Source organism: Bactrocera neohumeralis, chromosome 4, assembly GCF_024586455.1.
Source record: "Bactrocera neohumeralis isolate Rockhampton chromosome 4, APGP_CSIRO_Bneo_wtdbg2-racon-allhic-juicebox.fasta_v2, whole genome shotgun sequence".
NCBI lineage: Eukaryota > Metazoa > Arthropoda > Insecta > Diptera > Tephritidae > Bactrocera > Bactrocera neohumeralis.
In genome coordinates, this window is record NC_065921.1 from 8,110,996 (window position 1) to 8,128,180 (window position 17,185).

General features: G+C 34.2%; 1 protein-coding gene across 6 annotated transcripts in view; it reads right to left on the reverse strand.

Annotated features, from left to right (window-relative positions):
- Positions 1-17,185, reverse strand: part of LOC126756934 (ubiquitin-conjugating enzyme E2 W) — a 43,044-nt gene that overhangs the window by 4,008 nt on the left and 21,851 nt on the right. For 2 of the 6 annotated variants that reach the window (XM_050470441.1, XM_050470439.1), the window contains exon 2: positions 4,242-4,608. The exons of 3 other annotated variants lie outside the window; for them this stretch is intronic. In XM_050470441.1, the coding sequence (XP_050326398.1) occupies positions 4,242-4,373 (132 nt within the window). In that variant the 5' untranslated portion in view covers positions 4,374-4,608. Of the gene's footprint in view, positions 1-4,241; positions 4,744-17,185 lie in introns of all 6 variants that reach the window. One more of the 6 variants, XM_050470440.1, reaches the window with a different exon arrangement.

Here is a 17,185-nt window from a genome sequence, read left to right on the forward strand (position 1 = left end):
TTTTCAAGAAATTTAACATGGCTTATTGTCCAAGGCAACGGTGTCATATCCGTGCAAATTGTTTAAATCGGACAGCTTTAGCATATAGCTGTCATACAAAGTGATCGTTCAAAATACAGTCACAGTAGGGACAACAAATGCATTTGACTAGATATGCTCACGAAATTTGGCATGGATTACTGTATAAAGCAACTGTATAATCTGCGAAGAAATTGTTGTGATCGAACCACTATAGCATAAAGCTGCAATACAAACTGGCCGATCATAGTCAAGTCCTTGTATGGACAACTTTTTTATTTGAGAAGATAGCCTTACTAAATTTACTAACAATATTTGCCCAAGACAACGCTATAATCTCCTAACATATTGCTCAGATCCGACCACTATAGCATATAGCTGCCTTACAAACTGACCAATCGTTTTCAGATCCTTGTATGGAACAGTTTTTTATTTGAAGAGATATCTTCACGAAATTTGGCACAGATTATTATCTATGGCAACCGTATAAATCCTGAAAAAATTGTTCAGATCGAATCACTATAGCATATAGTCGCCATGCAAACTGATCGATCAAAATCAAAATAAAGACCTTTTTATACACTTTTATGCTATAATAAATGCAGCTGTGAAGGGTATTACAGCTTCGGTGCGGCCGAACTTAACGGTTTTTCTTGTTTCTGTTGACAGCAATTTTAAAGCCGCTTAAAGCTCGATAATTAGCGCTGAAAGCAAGAATTTGAAGATACCGTTCCTATCACAGGTTTTAATGTTGCAGACTTTTAAGGCTTTTCAAACGCATTAAAAAAGTGAAATTTTGAAATTTTTAAAATACCAAACGATTTAATTGCAAAATATTGAGAAACCAGGTATCCAGTTTGTGAACTAGTACATATCTTATGTACAATCTTTATTGGCATAAATAGAAGTGAGGAGAACAATTATACAAAGAAATTTATTTTTATGTACATACATATGTTCATATGTATCTACGGTACGTAAATATTACACTCCTTTGACGTAAACACGTCAATAAGCTTTTATAGCGTCTAATTATCGATAAGATAACTTAATTTTTCTGCAATGCTTGAGTAATTAAACACAAACATAAGTGTATTAGCATGTGATATTTGTATATGGCTCAAATATAATTTATATATATAGACATATTCATATACAAAAGACAACATCTCATTTTTTCGACAATTGAATTTGATAAACATTTGTTTATTGTGTGTACTTTAAATACATGTATGCAGTCTTTATAACCGTTGTGATGATGAGTACTATTTGTTTTAGATATTCGCGAAAAAAACAAAACACAATTAATGAGCTGTTCTTAGTCAACATTGTTATCGTTGAAGTAATGATAAGATAGCGGAAATAAATTTATTTATATCGATTAACGGTACAAATTCGCACTTGAAGATGGTGGGGTGAGTACTGAGTGTCGCATACTCGAAAAGCCTATGAAATGACAATGAAATATTGAAAAGTAGCTTAAGTGGGGATTTTTCAGTTTTATTTATTTATTATTTTATAGTAAAGGTTTCTAAGGTGCTGATTTTGCACACGTTCTTTTCTCCTCTAGAAGCTGCTAATTTGTCGGTACCGCCGATAACGGACCACTAAAGCATATACATAGCTGCCATACAAACTGATAGATGAAAATCAACTTCTTGTATGGAAAATTTTCTTAATTGCCAAGATATCTTCACGAAATTTTACATACTTGATTATCCAAGGCAGCGTACCATTCTCCGAACAAATTGCTTAAATCGGATCACTATAGCATACAGCTGCCACACAAACTGGTCGGTCATAATCAAGTTCTTGTTTGTTCGAAAACTTTTTTAATTGACAGGATATCTTCACGAAATTTGGCATAAATGACTACCCAAGGTAGCGCCCCATTTTCCGAACTAATTGTTCAGATCGGACTGCTATAGCATATAGCTGCCATACAAACTGACCTATCAAAAGCAATATAACTATATTTTATACCCTTAATGCTAAAAGAAATGCACCTCTGAAAGGTCTCGGTGTAGACGTTCATTTCCTTTTCTTTAATGATTTAAAAAAAAAAATAATTCTTTTCATCAATAGTGTGTCTTTTTGTCTAGCTAATTTTGAACATGAGCGGAAGGGATTTCAGAAAATGTAGCTATCTAAGCAAACAAATACCCCAAATGTTATTTTTAAAGATAAATATCACCAAAATGTACATATGTTGAGCGAAATAATAATTCGGCTCTCACAGACCAGTATTTAAATATGTTTACGTATGTATGTATGTAGCTAGCTTCTTCAGATAAGGATATGTAATCATTATTATTCTGCAAGTAATTTTTTTTTTGTACGGAAACTATCAAACACGTCACCAGTTAAACAAAAAAAAAATATATAAATTTCATGACGGGAAAGTATTAAGTTGTTTTAGATCTCGCTATGACATCATTAGTCACACATTACTTAACCCATACAAGTGCTATAGATGACTTGTGTTTCTGTGGTTACTCCACCGTTTGAAAATGTGTAAAATTCCATGGAAATTCATTATGCATAAAAATGTGCAGTAAGTACAAAAAAAACAACAGAAATTATGAATAAATATTACATTTTATCAGCAGTTCATATGTTTGCTGAAAACAGCTGATGGGGTTGCTGTTGTCAAACTTTGAAATGATATAATTAGGGGTTTCATATAGTCTCATAAAGTTATAAGTTATAATGAATCGAAAACATATCGTCGAGTATTTTAATTCCATTTCCGTAATTTCATTTTTGTATGTAATCCAACAACATTTTTTAAAACGAGTGCAAATACTTATGAATTTATGATTTTACGATGAGTTATGACAAGCTGTGAGTCCCCTAAGTGTTGTCATAGGCAAACAATTTACTCAATTCCAATTTGAAATCATTAATTAAAACCTAAAATAGTTATGAGTTCTTTCTCAGCATGAAGATTTTAATTATAAGCCATGAATCATGGATAGACGATTATTCAATATAACCCTAAATGTAGGCAATGAATTTTCACCAATAATAAAAATAACAAAAATCATATTAAGGATCATATTAACCGTTTATGAATTTCAAGGAATCGATTATTGTTTTTCATATATGTATATAGAGTGTACGTATGTATATTCACCGAAAATTTGAAATCGATTTTTTAAGAATTACTTATAATTAGTATATAACCCCAAGGAATTTACGGGTTTCTAAAAATCTTTTTTTTTATTTATTAATTATATATATTTAATTTTTATTTTATTAATATTAAATTCTACAACACCTCTAGAATATTGTCCAAAATTTTCAATTTGATCTGAGTAATGGTTTCGGAGAAACAGCCTTGAGAACTTGTGCGCTCGGGGCTAGCTAGGCTAATTGCGTCATCTTTAAACGCGTTTTACTCGAAACTGTGTTTTTGAAGTCGGTTCGTAAGATTTCTCGAAAACTACTCAACCGATATTCTTGAAATTTTACACAGATCTTTGAGATATAATTCCTAAAGACTTGGAGGAAGATTTTTTTTCGATTCCAACTATTTGAAAAAAAAAAAATGTCGGGAAATTTTAATTTTTTGTAAAAATGTCTGCCAAAAATCCAATTTTCAGTTTTTTTCCTTCGTCCAAGTTCTAAGTTAAGGTTTTAACTAAAACACATATTTTTTCACTTTAGATGATCTTGTAAGGAGTTATCCTGGCCATCTTTTTTTCGATTGGTAACCGGAAATGGCATCGCAATGGCCGATTCTAAAATTTTTTTGCCAAAAATTTCAGAATTTCTTTGTTAATAGTGTATGTTTGTAACAGTAAAAAACTCTAACAAAATATTTCATTTTTATGTGAGAAAAATTGTTAAAAAAAGCTGTTTTTTAACCGAGGGAACCGAAGTAACCCCTTAAATTCTGTAAATGCTCAGTTTTTAATTAAATAAAAAGCCTCTTCAAAAAAAAAAAATCATAAAGAAATTGTTTTTTTCTGATTCGAAACTAGATATAACTCCTTAATGTGCAAATATATAAATATTTGATGATAAACAATAAAAATTTTTTCAATAAAAATTCTGCTTAATGTTTACGTTTTCAAGATCAACATTTTGGCTGCATTAATATTGGTTAAATATTTTGATTACTTTGTACCACTTTTATCAATTTTTTCCTGATAATTAATATTGTTAGTTTTTTTTTCTTTTGCTTTACTATAAAACCTTAAACTGCTGTCAATACTTGCCTCCCATCGCGTGTTGTCCAACACCAGCGGTTTGCCGCATTTCGTGCGCGGCTCTTTGGTCACCTGCGGTTCACAAGTGATGATTTCCGATTTTGGCAACTTGTCTTTCTTGCTCTTGAATATTTTCAACATTTTGTCGGCGTGCAATTTAATAACACTTGCAACTGTGTTGCTATTGTTGTTGTTTTATGTACTATTTTCGTAACAACAAATTGCAGTACGAAATTTATTTATATTTGTTTTTGTTGTTTTTTTTTGTATTTTTTCTACCAAAATCTGGTAGATATGGCAGCACGGACGGCGTGCACGGCGCTAGTAATAAAGTCTTATTGTTTTTATGTAATTTTGCGGCGCTGATGTAATATTTCTAGATTGCGAAAACAAAATGTTTTTATTTAATTTGAGTTTGTAATTCAATTAACGGTTAATTAAGTCGCAAACACTGAGGCACTCGGCGCTTGACTGCGAATTTCTGCCGCCGACTTTGACCAACTCGCTGTGACTGAATGATGCAGGCGAACAAGTTTGTATTAGATAATATGCATGTTGTTGTAATTTTACGCTTTTTTGTTGCTTTTGTAAAACACTTTAGTCAATGCATTTGCAATTTAGCGGCGTTTGCGCGACAAATTGGTTTAGACGCTGCAACAAACACCACCGCACACACACACACACGTGGGCACTGAGAAATGCCACAATTATTGCACAAATCTTGTCGGCGAATTGCAATTAATTTTGCCACCCCTGCATGCGTCCCACACTTCACCCAACGGCGTCACACAACGCTGCTTACGGTTTGACGTACTTTTTAGTGGATTTATAAATGTTTTGTTGTTATTGTTTTTTAATTAATTTCTAAGTGAGTCGTGTGTCTGCTGGTGACTTGCGCCTCGAAAACTTTCTCAACTAACCGAAAACAATAATTACTCCTTTCGAAACCACATTTGTTTAAATTAAAAAATAATATTTTTTTCTTCTATATTTCAACTTTTTGTTTTAAAAATTTTGTTGTTGCTTTGCAAAATACTCCGCACGAGCGCTGCGAGCACTTGCACGTACCAAACACGAATATTCGCTGGCAACTCAAGGAAATCGCTAACAACAGCACCAGCGGTACGAAAACGAGCGCGCAAGCAAAAAGAAAAACAAATCGGAAAATAAATGAGTAAAAAAAGCGAAATAAAACGTAATGAAAAAGCAATGCTATCAGCGCCAGCCATAGCAATATAAACACACGCTGGTTTAGTGTGGCTCAATATTTTGCTTCGATTGCAATTCACCTTCCTGTGTGTGCGCGTATGTGTGTGTGACTATGATTTTTTATTGTGCGCTCGCTTTCGTGTGTTTATTATTGTTATTTTTTAAATACCTTATCAGTACCCCCTTCTTCTGCTTTACTTATTTTCATCATCTTACTTTGGATCGCACAAAAATTGCCTGTATGTATGTCAATTTCACAGCAAATGAGATTGAAAGCGCTGATAGCGGTTGATATTAAAGCTTAAGATTCGAACAGGCTTCTGCAGCCTTCCTGGCTGTCTCAACTACTGTGGTGTGGTGTGAGTTACTTTTTATCTACGTTCCAGTCGTCATTTTTCGATTGATTGATCCGCCTTTTTGGCGTTGCCAATTTATGATCTATGATTTTGTGTGCGTGAAATGACTCAATTAATTTTGTTTCAATTCATTGCACTACTTTTTAAAATCATAGACAAAAACGACTGATTAAAGATTTCGATTGACTTCGTATATGTGAAACGCAATCACAAAAACACAAATTGCGGAATGACTGACGAAGTTAGCTATAGAAATGCGCAATTTTATGTAAATTACAATGAAAATTTCAAGCTCCATGAGAACAACACAACATACAACTAAACTCTTCTTGCTCAGCATCTTCTTCAATAGATAATGAAACAATAATTAAACAAGCCAAATTGTAACACCTAATATAACCCGAGAGTAAACAGTGTAAGGTTCGAACAATATTCGGGTTCTAATCCTGACAAAAACCCTTTTTGCGCTCATTATCGGTAAATTCCCTTTAGGCGTGGTTCAATGCCTTCACACGAGTCTAACAATTTTAATCGGACAAGTGTCTGCAATCCCTCTCATATCGCCGGTGACAAACATTCGTACAATAGAGGAGACTTAAATGCATTTTTCCCTCCCATGAAGCAATACTTGGTCCAGTGGTTCCGTGGGAGAGATGAGATGGCGGATAGCGGATTAAAGTCCCGCACTTTAGTTTTCGATGCTTTCTACTTCTATAAAAAAAAACAGGCGACGAAAGAGTCATTGTCTGAACACGTTCCAAGTAGTTATTTCTTTGTTTTTGTTAGCATCCCAACTCGAAATATTTGCCTTCAAAGTTCGAAATTTAATAGCTAAGCTCGAGGCTACTTGTCGGTGACAGTATCGATGTATAAGGAAAGAGGAAGAGACGAAAAGGGTCTCGGTATAAAAAAGAAATAAAAAAATGTAGGCAATGCCTTCGAAAGTGCTCATTTTTTTCTAAACTTAAAAAATATTTAGTGCAAAAGCACTGCTTAAAGCCAGCTGAGGCTTATTAAAGCAAAGCAGAAATCGAATATTGATATTTTTCGGGAATTGGGAAATCAGCAAGGTTCTCTGTGGAAGACAAACGAAATTGTAATACTCTCAATTCCCTGGATAAAAAGCAAATTCGTGTGTTAACCGGAAGAAAAAATTACTGTTCATACCAAGGTTTAGATTGATGAACATTATTGGACTCTGCACCAGAGAAATCAACCGTTGAAAAGTGGTTTGCTAACTTTTAACGGGGCAAAATGTCCACCAAGGATGATTGAGGCAGTGGACGCTCTAAAGAGGTTGTTACCGACGAAAACCTTAAAAAGTCCACAAAATAGTTTTGAATGACCGCAAAGTGAAGTTGTTTGAGATGACAGACAACCTTAAGATATCAACTGAACGTGTAAATCATATCATTCACGAATATTTGAGTATGAGAGAGCTCTTTGAAAAAGTTCTGCACAAAACAACGAGTTGGTGCTCGCCAGTGTTTTGTGGTCTGACCAAAAACAAAGACAAATTGATGATTAGGAACAGTGTTTGGAGATGTCAACCGTAATAAACTCTAGTTTGTGCCTCGAAAACATAGAAAAAGGAAGAACCATCTACAGCGACTATTACAAAGCGTTATTTGATCGTTTGTAGGATGAAATCGCCGAAAAACGGCCGCATTTGAAGAAAAAAAATGCTGTTTCACCAAAACAATGACTGTGTCAAAAGTCAGTGCAAACGAAGGTAAAATTGAATGAATTAGTTTTCGAATTGCTTCCGCATTCACCGTATTCTCCATATCTAGGCCCAAGTGACTATTTTCTATTTTCAGATCTCAAAATAATGCTCGCTCTACAGATATTTTCATAGAGTGACAAAGGACAAAATTGTACCGAAAAGTTGGAGGACCGTTATAAACAGTGTTTCACCATGGAAGGGAACAATGTTGAATAAAAAAAAAAAACGAATTTTGACAAAAAATGAGTTTTAATATTGTCGGACACTTTTCAATTGACTTTTGATGCTTTTTGAATATGCAGAAGCTTTAAACAAAGGGGGTGCGCTCAAAAGCAAGCGATTTAAAAATCAATGAAAACCAGCAAAAATAGATTAATGGGATTCATTTCGCAACCATTGGAGTCTCCAGCGAAATTTCAAGTTCTCAGCGGTTAGATTTGTTGATAGAGAGGAATAAGAAATGGCAGAGACTAAAGCCCATTTAAAGAAAACTCTAAATCTTACAAATCGTGTGTCCAAATTTTTAGCACCATTATAATTAGAGACCACTATTAAGTGCGGCAAAAAATTCATATGCAATATTTTCGAATTATTTTTCAGTGAAAAAACTTTTCAGGCGTATTCGGCTGTGGCAGCCAATTTAAAATCGAATAACAGTTAATAAATCAACTGCAATAATATTAATAGCCAAGTTTTGCGATAACATTTATATCTTAAACAAACAAGCAGAAAGGAGTTTATATTTAAAGACATTCTGCACTTAAATATATGCGCTTTCGTACACTCCACATGGCCGAATGCCCATGAACCTGGTTATTTGCATAAATAACTACATACATACATATGTATATACTGCAATGTGCACAATTTTGTTTTTGCTTTCGGTGCCAGTTATTGTCGGACAATTAAGACTACTTGACAACTTCGGCAACGACAATCGAAATTAATTTTTTTATTATGTATGAAATCGGTGCCGCAGATCAGTTGGTCAAGGCTGAGTTAGGCGGATAACCTTAAATGAATCATACACTTTTATGTATTTAAATGAGCAATTATTAAGTAAAAGCTGATTGGATTTAACAACTTATATAGTGTATGGTGATGTACAAGTGGCAAAATGCTTGGCTACTTTCGAGAAGAGTCGAAAAGGTTAAAATTTGCGGCATAAAATAAAATAAGCTGCTCGTTAATTTATTTCGGGTTTATATACAGTTAAACTTGTTTTGAGCTCCTGATCAGTATTTGGATAGAAAATTTATACTTGAAGGAGACCAAGGACAGTTGTGAGAAGTCAGCTCAATGCAAAATTCGTTTAAAAATTGCTGCTTTTGTTGATCGGGGAAGATTGAAACGAATAGTCATATGGATCACCTTGTATTGAAGAAACGGAAATGGAATTATTATTTTTTTGTAGGTCATATTGGATAACGGGAATTCAATTTTTTCAAAAACAATTAATAAAAACAAGTAAAGAAGGGCTAAGATAGGGTATAAGCGAACATTTTCTACTCTGACAATTTGCCAAAATCAAAGTCCGAAAAATTTCTTCCGGAAAATATGGGAGTTGGAGGTATTGACCCGATTTTATCTATTTTTGTCAGTAACACATACTAAAAAAAAATGTTCCCTAGGTTTCTTTTAGGTATCTCACGAACAAATACCAATCATATGGAGTTAAGTCACTCAGATGTTCGAAAATTCTGATATTAGTTACATAACGGCTAGGTCAAGATTTGTAATTTGATCTATTTTTGGCACAAAGATACATTGTGTATTACAAGAGAATAAAAATCAGAACCACATCTTTTTTCAAAAGAACAAGTTCAGTGCTGTCATTGAAAACCAAGTTCATTGAAAGTTATTGCCTTTCAGTAACCGACCAACCAAACATTTTGAACTTCATGCTGCAAAAATAAATTTATTTAAACGCACTCACGCGCTTTAGTTTTCGACAATCTTATCGACTTTATGGCAAGTTATTGCCCACAATTTTATCGAACACACACGCTAACAACATTCTTATCAAAATGAAATGCGCAACGCGGCTGATAAGATACGGTCGGTGTACTTAGCAAGGCAATATTGTAAGCCAACTTGTTTACCAGCTACAATATCGATAAGGAAATAAATAATAATCATAATTTTTGTAAGAAATTCTTTGCGAAAATGCAAAGAAATATTTTTATGCAGAAATATTTGGTTTCAATGATTGGAAATAAAGAAAAAAAAAAATAAAATAAATAAATAAAATTCAATTAAAACTGTTTGCTGTTGTTTATCATCAATTTATCTGCCAAGCTCGCTTCTGAGAAATTGCAAAGGCCGTGTGAGACACAATGTCTATCCCCGCTGATTGAGTGGGTGTAAATGAAGGTGGCAATGAATTAATGTGAGCGCTGCGGAGTCAAAGCTCAATTGTAATAAGATCATCAAGGCAGTTTAACGAGAAGAAGCGAGCGAAAATTTATTGCGAATTATTTCGATATTTGTACAACAAATACAAAGCATACCGCAGGAAAATAAAAATTAATAAGCAATTAGTTGATTGAAGTCGCGAGAGCAGCCGGTAGCAAAGTCCAAAATAATAGACATATGTACATACAATACATATTAGATAAAAAAGAAATTTAGATGAATGTGGCAGAAATAAACAGTATATAAAATATATAAAGATATGCTTGTATGTAGATATTGCGGTTGTTGACATATGCACATATGATACATATGGAAATTAATAATATATTAGGTGTGCTACAATAATTGACCTGCTGATTTTTTTTCCATTGAAAGCATAAAGTTAGATTTTTTTTGGTATAGAGTTGCTATCTTCATCTTCAATCCGAATAAATAAATCAAGTTATGTAGTTTTAATAATAATTTTTTAATAAGCTTGAATTATGTAAAAAAATATCGATATTTATTTTGGAAAATGTTGCCATCTACTTTCGAATATTATTATTATTAAGCAAAATTATGTATTTTTAATAATAATTTATCAATTAAAAAAAAATATGTTAAAAAATGATATTTTCCAAAATTATTTTGGAAAATGTTGCCACCTTTTTCAATTTTTATTTTTTCAAACAAAATTATGTATTTTTATAACGATTTGACATTTAGCTTGAAAAATGGTAAAAAAAATCGTTGTTTTTAAAAAAAATTGTTGGAAAATGTTGCCAGCTATTTTCAAATATGATTATTATTATTAAATAAAATTATACAGTTTTAATAATAATTTGTTAATTAACTTTAATTATGCTAAAAAAATCAAAATTTTCTAACAAATTTTTGAGAAAATGTTGCCACTTATTTCCTAATATTATTGTTTTAAAAAAAATTATGAATTTCTAATAACGAGTTGCCAATTAGCTTGAAATGTGCTAAATAATCTATATATTTTTTAATTTATTTTGGAAAATGTTGCCACTTATTTTCAAAGAGAAATGTAATAGTTTCAAAAAGTCTCCAGTATTTAGTCATATGCTTAAGATATGAATATAAGGTATTTCTAGTAATAATTAAAATTGAGTAGGGTTGCCATCAGATTTTGCTCTTCAATATTTATTAGTTATTTATTGGTTAAAAGTTTGAAAGATTTATCAATTGATTGATGATTGGAAATTAGATATTTTTAAATATTTCTTTTTTAAATATTTCGGGGTTCCCCTGGTTACCGTCAAGACCCTGGCTATAAAAATATTAATTATTCTAAGCCTTTTAAATTCTTCCGATAATGTAACACGTTTCAACTTGTAAATACGGGACATATTCATGTAGAATCGATCGTTCGACCAGGCTGGAGCAGCTCATAGTGGATGATTCCTTTCCAATTCCACCTAATTAGAGAATTATTTTGAAGTTTTGTAGGTTAAATATTTCAAGCAAGATTTTACCCTCAACTAATATTTTATAAACCGATTTTAGTCAAAGAATGTTGTTTGAAACTCAAGCGCTTCGAAAACCATATAGAAGAGTAAAATTGTTGCATGTCAGTTGTAAATAGAACTAATTTGAAACTGTAAAAGCCCGTGTTTGTCCCATCTCAGCGGTGAAGCCCCGATTAATTAATGTCTAATGCTCATAAGCATTGCATCAAACTATATGAGAAGATAACTGTATTGCATTCTTATTGCGCAAGCATCAAATGTGCATAACTGACCTAATAGACCCACTCATTCATATTATAATATATAGGCTATGCTGACATAAATTGAACAATCGCGCAAAGCTTGCAATAAGCAACAGCAACAAAGGAAATATCTATTAACATAGCGATCCGCACATGCCACAACAGCCTGAGCGCTGCTTTGCATAAGGAAATTTACAAATTTACAGCGGCAATCATTAGTAAACAATAATTGGTGATCGAGTGTGAAGCGGTTGGTTGGCTGTCAATTGTCAGAATCACTTTCAATTGCATTCTTCAATTGGTTAAAGAAACGATTGTGCTTCGATCAGCACCGGCGCGCATGCACACTGAGCACCGTTATGTGCTGGGCAAAGGCAGCTAAAGCGCATAGCTGAAAAGAGGCTAACAGCCAAAGGCACATGGAATTTGAAAGAAACGCGGTCGGGGGTTAAAAGTTACGATGTCAAGCAAAATGCAATTAGGAAAGAGTAAATGAGTGGATTTTGTGGCTGTAGAAGTTAAAGAAAAAGAAGAAGATTTGTGGAATAAACTTGACTGGCAACGCACAATAACGGGTTTTTAAGAATTAAAGTTGCCACTTTTTTTCAATTCAATTTAAAATTACCTATCATAATGCTTTGTGAGCTAAGCTTAAGACTGATTTTTATAAATAGTGAGTTTCAATGACAGTCTGAGCTTTAGCAGATGTTTATCAGTGCAAGGCTGTGTAAGAAACCCAGACATGTATTGCCCTTGACTACTTAACTACATACATACACATACGACATATGTAAGGCGCACCCATTTGGCGACGAAGTGTCGCAAGAACCGGATTCAATAACGTCATTAATGACAAGCCTTCTTACTTTTGCTCGAACAGATCACTTTTATGTGAAAAAAAAAATTAAATTATTGATCATTCACGCCATCAATAATCCAATAACCGTTTGTGCACGTGTATCTCAAACGATGCGTCATAAAATATCGCTTCTTTTTTTAACTGAGTTGATTCGTAGACATTCGCAGTAACTCGGATTGACATATAGAACGACTTGGCGCATTTTACGTCGAGATCTTAAAATTAAAAACGTACAAAATACAGCTTGTGCCAGAACTGAAGCCGCCCGATCTTCCCAAGCTACATCGCTTCGCTCTATGGATTATTGAAAAGTTCCAAGTAGATCCGACGTTTTCGAGCCAAATTTTGTTCAGCGCTGAGGCCCATTTCTTATCTCAATGGGTATGTAAACAAGCAAAACTGCCGCATTTGGGACGAAGAGCAACCTGAAGAGATTCAAGAACCGGCATTTCATTCAGAAAAAGAAGCGGTTTGGAGTGGTTTGTATGCCAATGGAATCATCCTCATATTTCTTAAAAAATGATGCGGACGAGAACGTAACCGTCAATGGCGGCCGTTATCCCGACCTTATAACCGACTATTTGATGCCTGAAATTGAAGCTCGTGATCTCGGCGACATTTTGATTCAACAAGACGGTGCCACTTCCCACACATCGCATCAATCAATGGATTTATTGAGAGAAAAACTTGGTGGTGGCAAAAAATGGATCGTGTGATATCACACCCTTAGACTTTTTGTAAAGTCTAAAGTCAATGCGGACAATTCATGCCTTGGGGCTAAACATCACGCATGTCATGCGTCAGTTACCAGTCGAAATGCTCGAACGAGCCATCGAAAATTGGACTCAACGGATGCATCCGTTCTGAGACGTAGCTGCGGCAAACATTTGAAGGAGATAATCTACAAAAAATATATGCCAAAGATTGTTCTTTCGAATGATAAAAAACCTTCCATTAAATTTGAATTTTCTGTGTTTTTCCTTAAAAAAGTACGGAACCTCGAAATGGACAACCCTTTGGATAGTCGTCAAAATTGCTGTGCTGAACTGCTCTTTTAACTGCTCTTGCAATCACTTTTCGAAAACCCTAAACCCTTCGACAGCTACGTTAATAGAACTATAAATAGGCCTGAATGACAACACCATTAGATCGCTTCTTCATTACAATTTTCATATACCAGCGAATAACAGTGGACTTTCGCAACCAACAGTGTCTATCGCAAGTTGATATTATCGATATTGCGCAGCAAATAATAATTAACAAATAAGGCAGGTTCTTTTATAAATATTAGTGAGCCAGCGCATTCATTAAAACAAAGAAACGATGCGCTTGTCTCCGGACACACGCGTACTTTAGTCTGACAGTAGCTTTGTGCTTTCTAAAAAACGTAATTTAATCATTCTGTCGGCTGTCAAGCGAAAAGTTGTGTCACACAAGCTTGCTTTATTTTCACAAAACAGTTTTTTCAATAAAACAAAGCAAAATGCATTTACGCAGTGTCTAACAGCGCGATTAGCACACACCCTGAATTGAACTTTTGAAAGTTATAAAATGCGTTTTTAAGGCTCACGCTTTGTTTGTGCGTAAATTATGGGCAAATTAAGTAATTTAGTGCGGTCTTCGGTGTCAGTGTGATGACGCCTTCATGGAAAGATTTGTCGCTGTCGATAAAAATAACACTTTTGCGATAATTTTGTACCGAGTGCGATATTTATAGCCGAAAAAGGAAAGAAACTTAACTGTTTTCGTGCGAAAAAAGTCAGCGAAGACATTAATTATTTTGCAATTTCATTAAATGACAATCACATGACTGCAGAAAGCAATTAATGTAAGATGAATTGCGTCACAAAATGCCTTCGCAATAGAAAAAATAAGTTGGCGCAATTTTGCGAGAAGGAAGTGCTGTACTTGAAGATGAGAGTCAGAACAGACGACACGATACACATTTCATAAATGGTATAAAACAATTGCGAATGACAAGTTGAAAAATATGTTTTTAAGTTTCTTCCGAATAAATATGTCGCCAGGGAACCTAATTATGACTAATCAAACAATTCGATTGGCCACCAAGATCGTGTGATATCACACCCTTAGACTTTTTCCTGTGGGGATAAGTATGTAAGGTCTAAAGTCTATGCGGACAATCCCCATCTGAGGCGTAGCCCAATAAGTAAGGAAGGGCTAAGTTCGTTTGCAACGGAACATTTTATACTCTTGCAACTTGCAAGAATCAAAGCCAGGGAAATACTATAAGGTGAAAAACTAAACATAAATAGTAAAGCCAGCCGGATGTTCGCAAATACTGGGCTGAGCCAAGTTTTCACCCAAATTTATCTATTTTAGGCACAAAGATACACTGTTAGGAATAAAACACGCTCAATATTAAGTATATGGGGGCTAAGGCAGGTATTGGTCCGATTCAACCCATTTTGACATACGTACAAACCATTATCAGAGAAGGATTATCCCTTAATTTCAGTAATATATACATACATTACGCATTGACCGACATTTTCGATCAGAAGTCAACTATAGGTATCGGGGTCTAAATATTTTTGGTTCTAAGATGGCACTTACTAAAGACATTATTCGTGCAAAGTTTTATCCCGTTATCTTAATTGGTTTTTAATTTGTTTTCTGGAAACTGAACGAATCAAGTAGAATTTAAAATTGTGCTATATGGGAAGTAGGCGTTATTGTTTTCCCATCTCGTTCATTTTCACAATGAGACAAAAGAATGTGAAAAGACTGCTACGTACTAAATTTGGTCGAAATCGGTTGGACGGGTCCCGAAATATGGGATTTCATCAAAAAGTAGGCGGTGCCATGCCCATCGTCCAATTTTCAGACCGGCTCTCATAAAGCTCTCTCAGACCATTTCGGTAGTAAAATTTAATGTCACTGGCGTATTTAGTTATTGATTAATGGCGCTTCAAGTAGTTTTAACAGTAACGTTATATGGGGAGTGAGCGGTGTTATCCTCCGATTTCATCCACTTTCAACACTGTCGGTAGAAGTTTTTATAAGATTTGTACTCAACAAATTTGGTTGTTGTAGCTTAAGCGGTTTAGGAGATATGTACATTAAACTTGTAAGAGGGCGGGGCCACGGCCCACTTTTTCAAAATTTTTTACTCACATGTGCCCCTAGCCATTGCAATTACGGCTTTGTATCTTAATTTAGTGCTTAGTTAAGACACTTTATATGTTTTCGGTTAATGCCGATTTGTGGGCGTGGCAGTGGTCCGATTAAGCCCATCTCGAACTTTTTTGTACGAAAAAACTTACATACATATTAAGTTTCATCAAGATATCTCAATTTTTACGTCAAGACGGATGGACGGAAAGACAGACAGTCAACCGGATTTCAACTTTTCTCGACATCCTGATCATTTATATATGTATATATAACCCTATATCTACCTCGATTAGTTTTAGGTTATACGTACAACCGTTAGAACAAAAACTATGAACAAAACTATAATATTCTGTAGTAACATATTGCAAGAGTATAAAAAATAAATGCCAAAAAATTGTCTTTCGGATGGTAATAAGCATTCCCCATTACATTTGAGGTTTCGGCGTTTTTTCTTTAGAAAAGTAGGAAACATCGAAATGAATGACCCTTTATATACCATATATCACGCTATATCTAACTCGATTAGTTTTAGGTGATACAAACAACCGTTAGGTGAACAAAACTATTATGCTCTGTATCAACATGTTACAAGAGTATACAAGTTTTTAAGTTGATGTTAATGTTTGTTTTTCTGTGAAATTTTAATGAAAATAATTATAAATTTAATCGAAGAAGAATTTGTTTACATTAACAAAAGATTTCGAAAGCAAATGCTTATGAACATTAGTATGTAATTTATGATAAAAATAGGCCTGAATATCGATCTAGTTCAATAGCAGCCATAAATGTAGCATTATCTTGTCTCTCACACGATTTCAGCACTAAAAACGCCTAATACTATATAAAACAAGCAAAATTACAAAATAAAGTGTTAATATTTTCATTTTGTTTATACATATCTAATGAGAAATTATTAAGAAATTCTAGGCATGGAATTTCTAAATTAATGTACAGTTTAGTAGGCACTGCAGTGCATTTACAGCGAACATTTGCTTAAAATTGGTTCTTTAGCTACACAAATCGGCAACTGGAAAAGCGCAACTTCGTAATAAATACATGGTAATATATTACAAAAACAAACAGAAATTAAAGAAAACATTAAAAAATGCGTGTAAACAGCAGACGCTTGTGATGTTTATCGAAATGTTTCAACACCGCAGGCCAGTGAGCGCGTTCATTGCACGCAGTCACAGATACATCCACACACACACAAACATATGTATTGTATGCAGATCGCTTATTGTGGCTTGTTGCCCTCTCAGCAGCTCTGGAAATGCTAAGTGCGGCCAATGAAAGTTCAACCGTAACAATGCACGCAAATTCCAAACAAATCGCACAAAGTCGCCAGCCGACAGCCGATAAATATAGAAATGTTAATACAGCGACTAAACAAGTACGCATCAATTATCCGCATACACACACACACACATATGCACGGAGGCAGCTAAAAAACAAGCAGTGAAAATATGTTAATAGGTGAGAAACGCCGGCAGCCGCGCTGACTCCGAAAACGCACACCGGGGCGTATGAGTCACC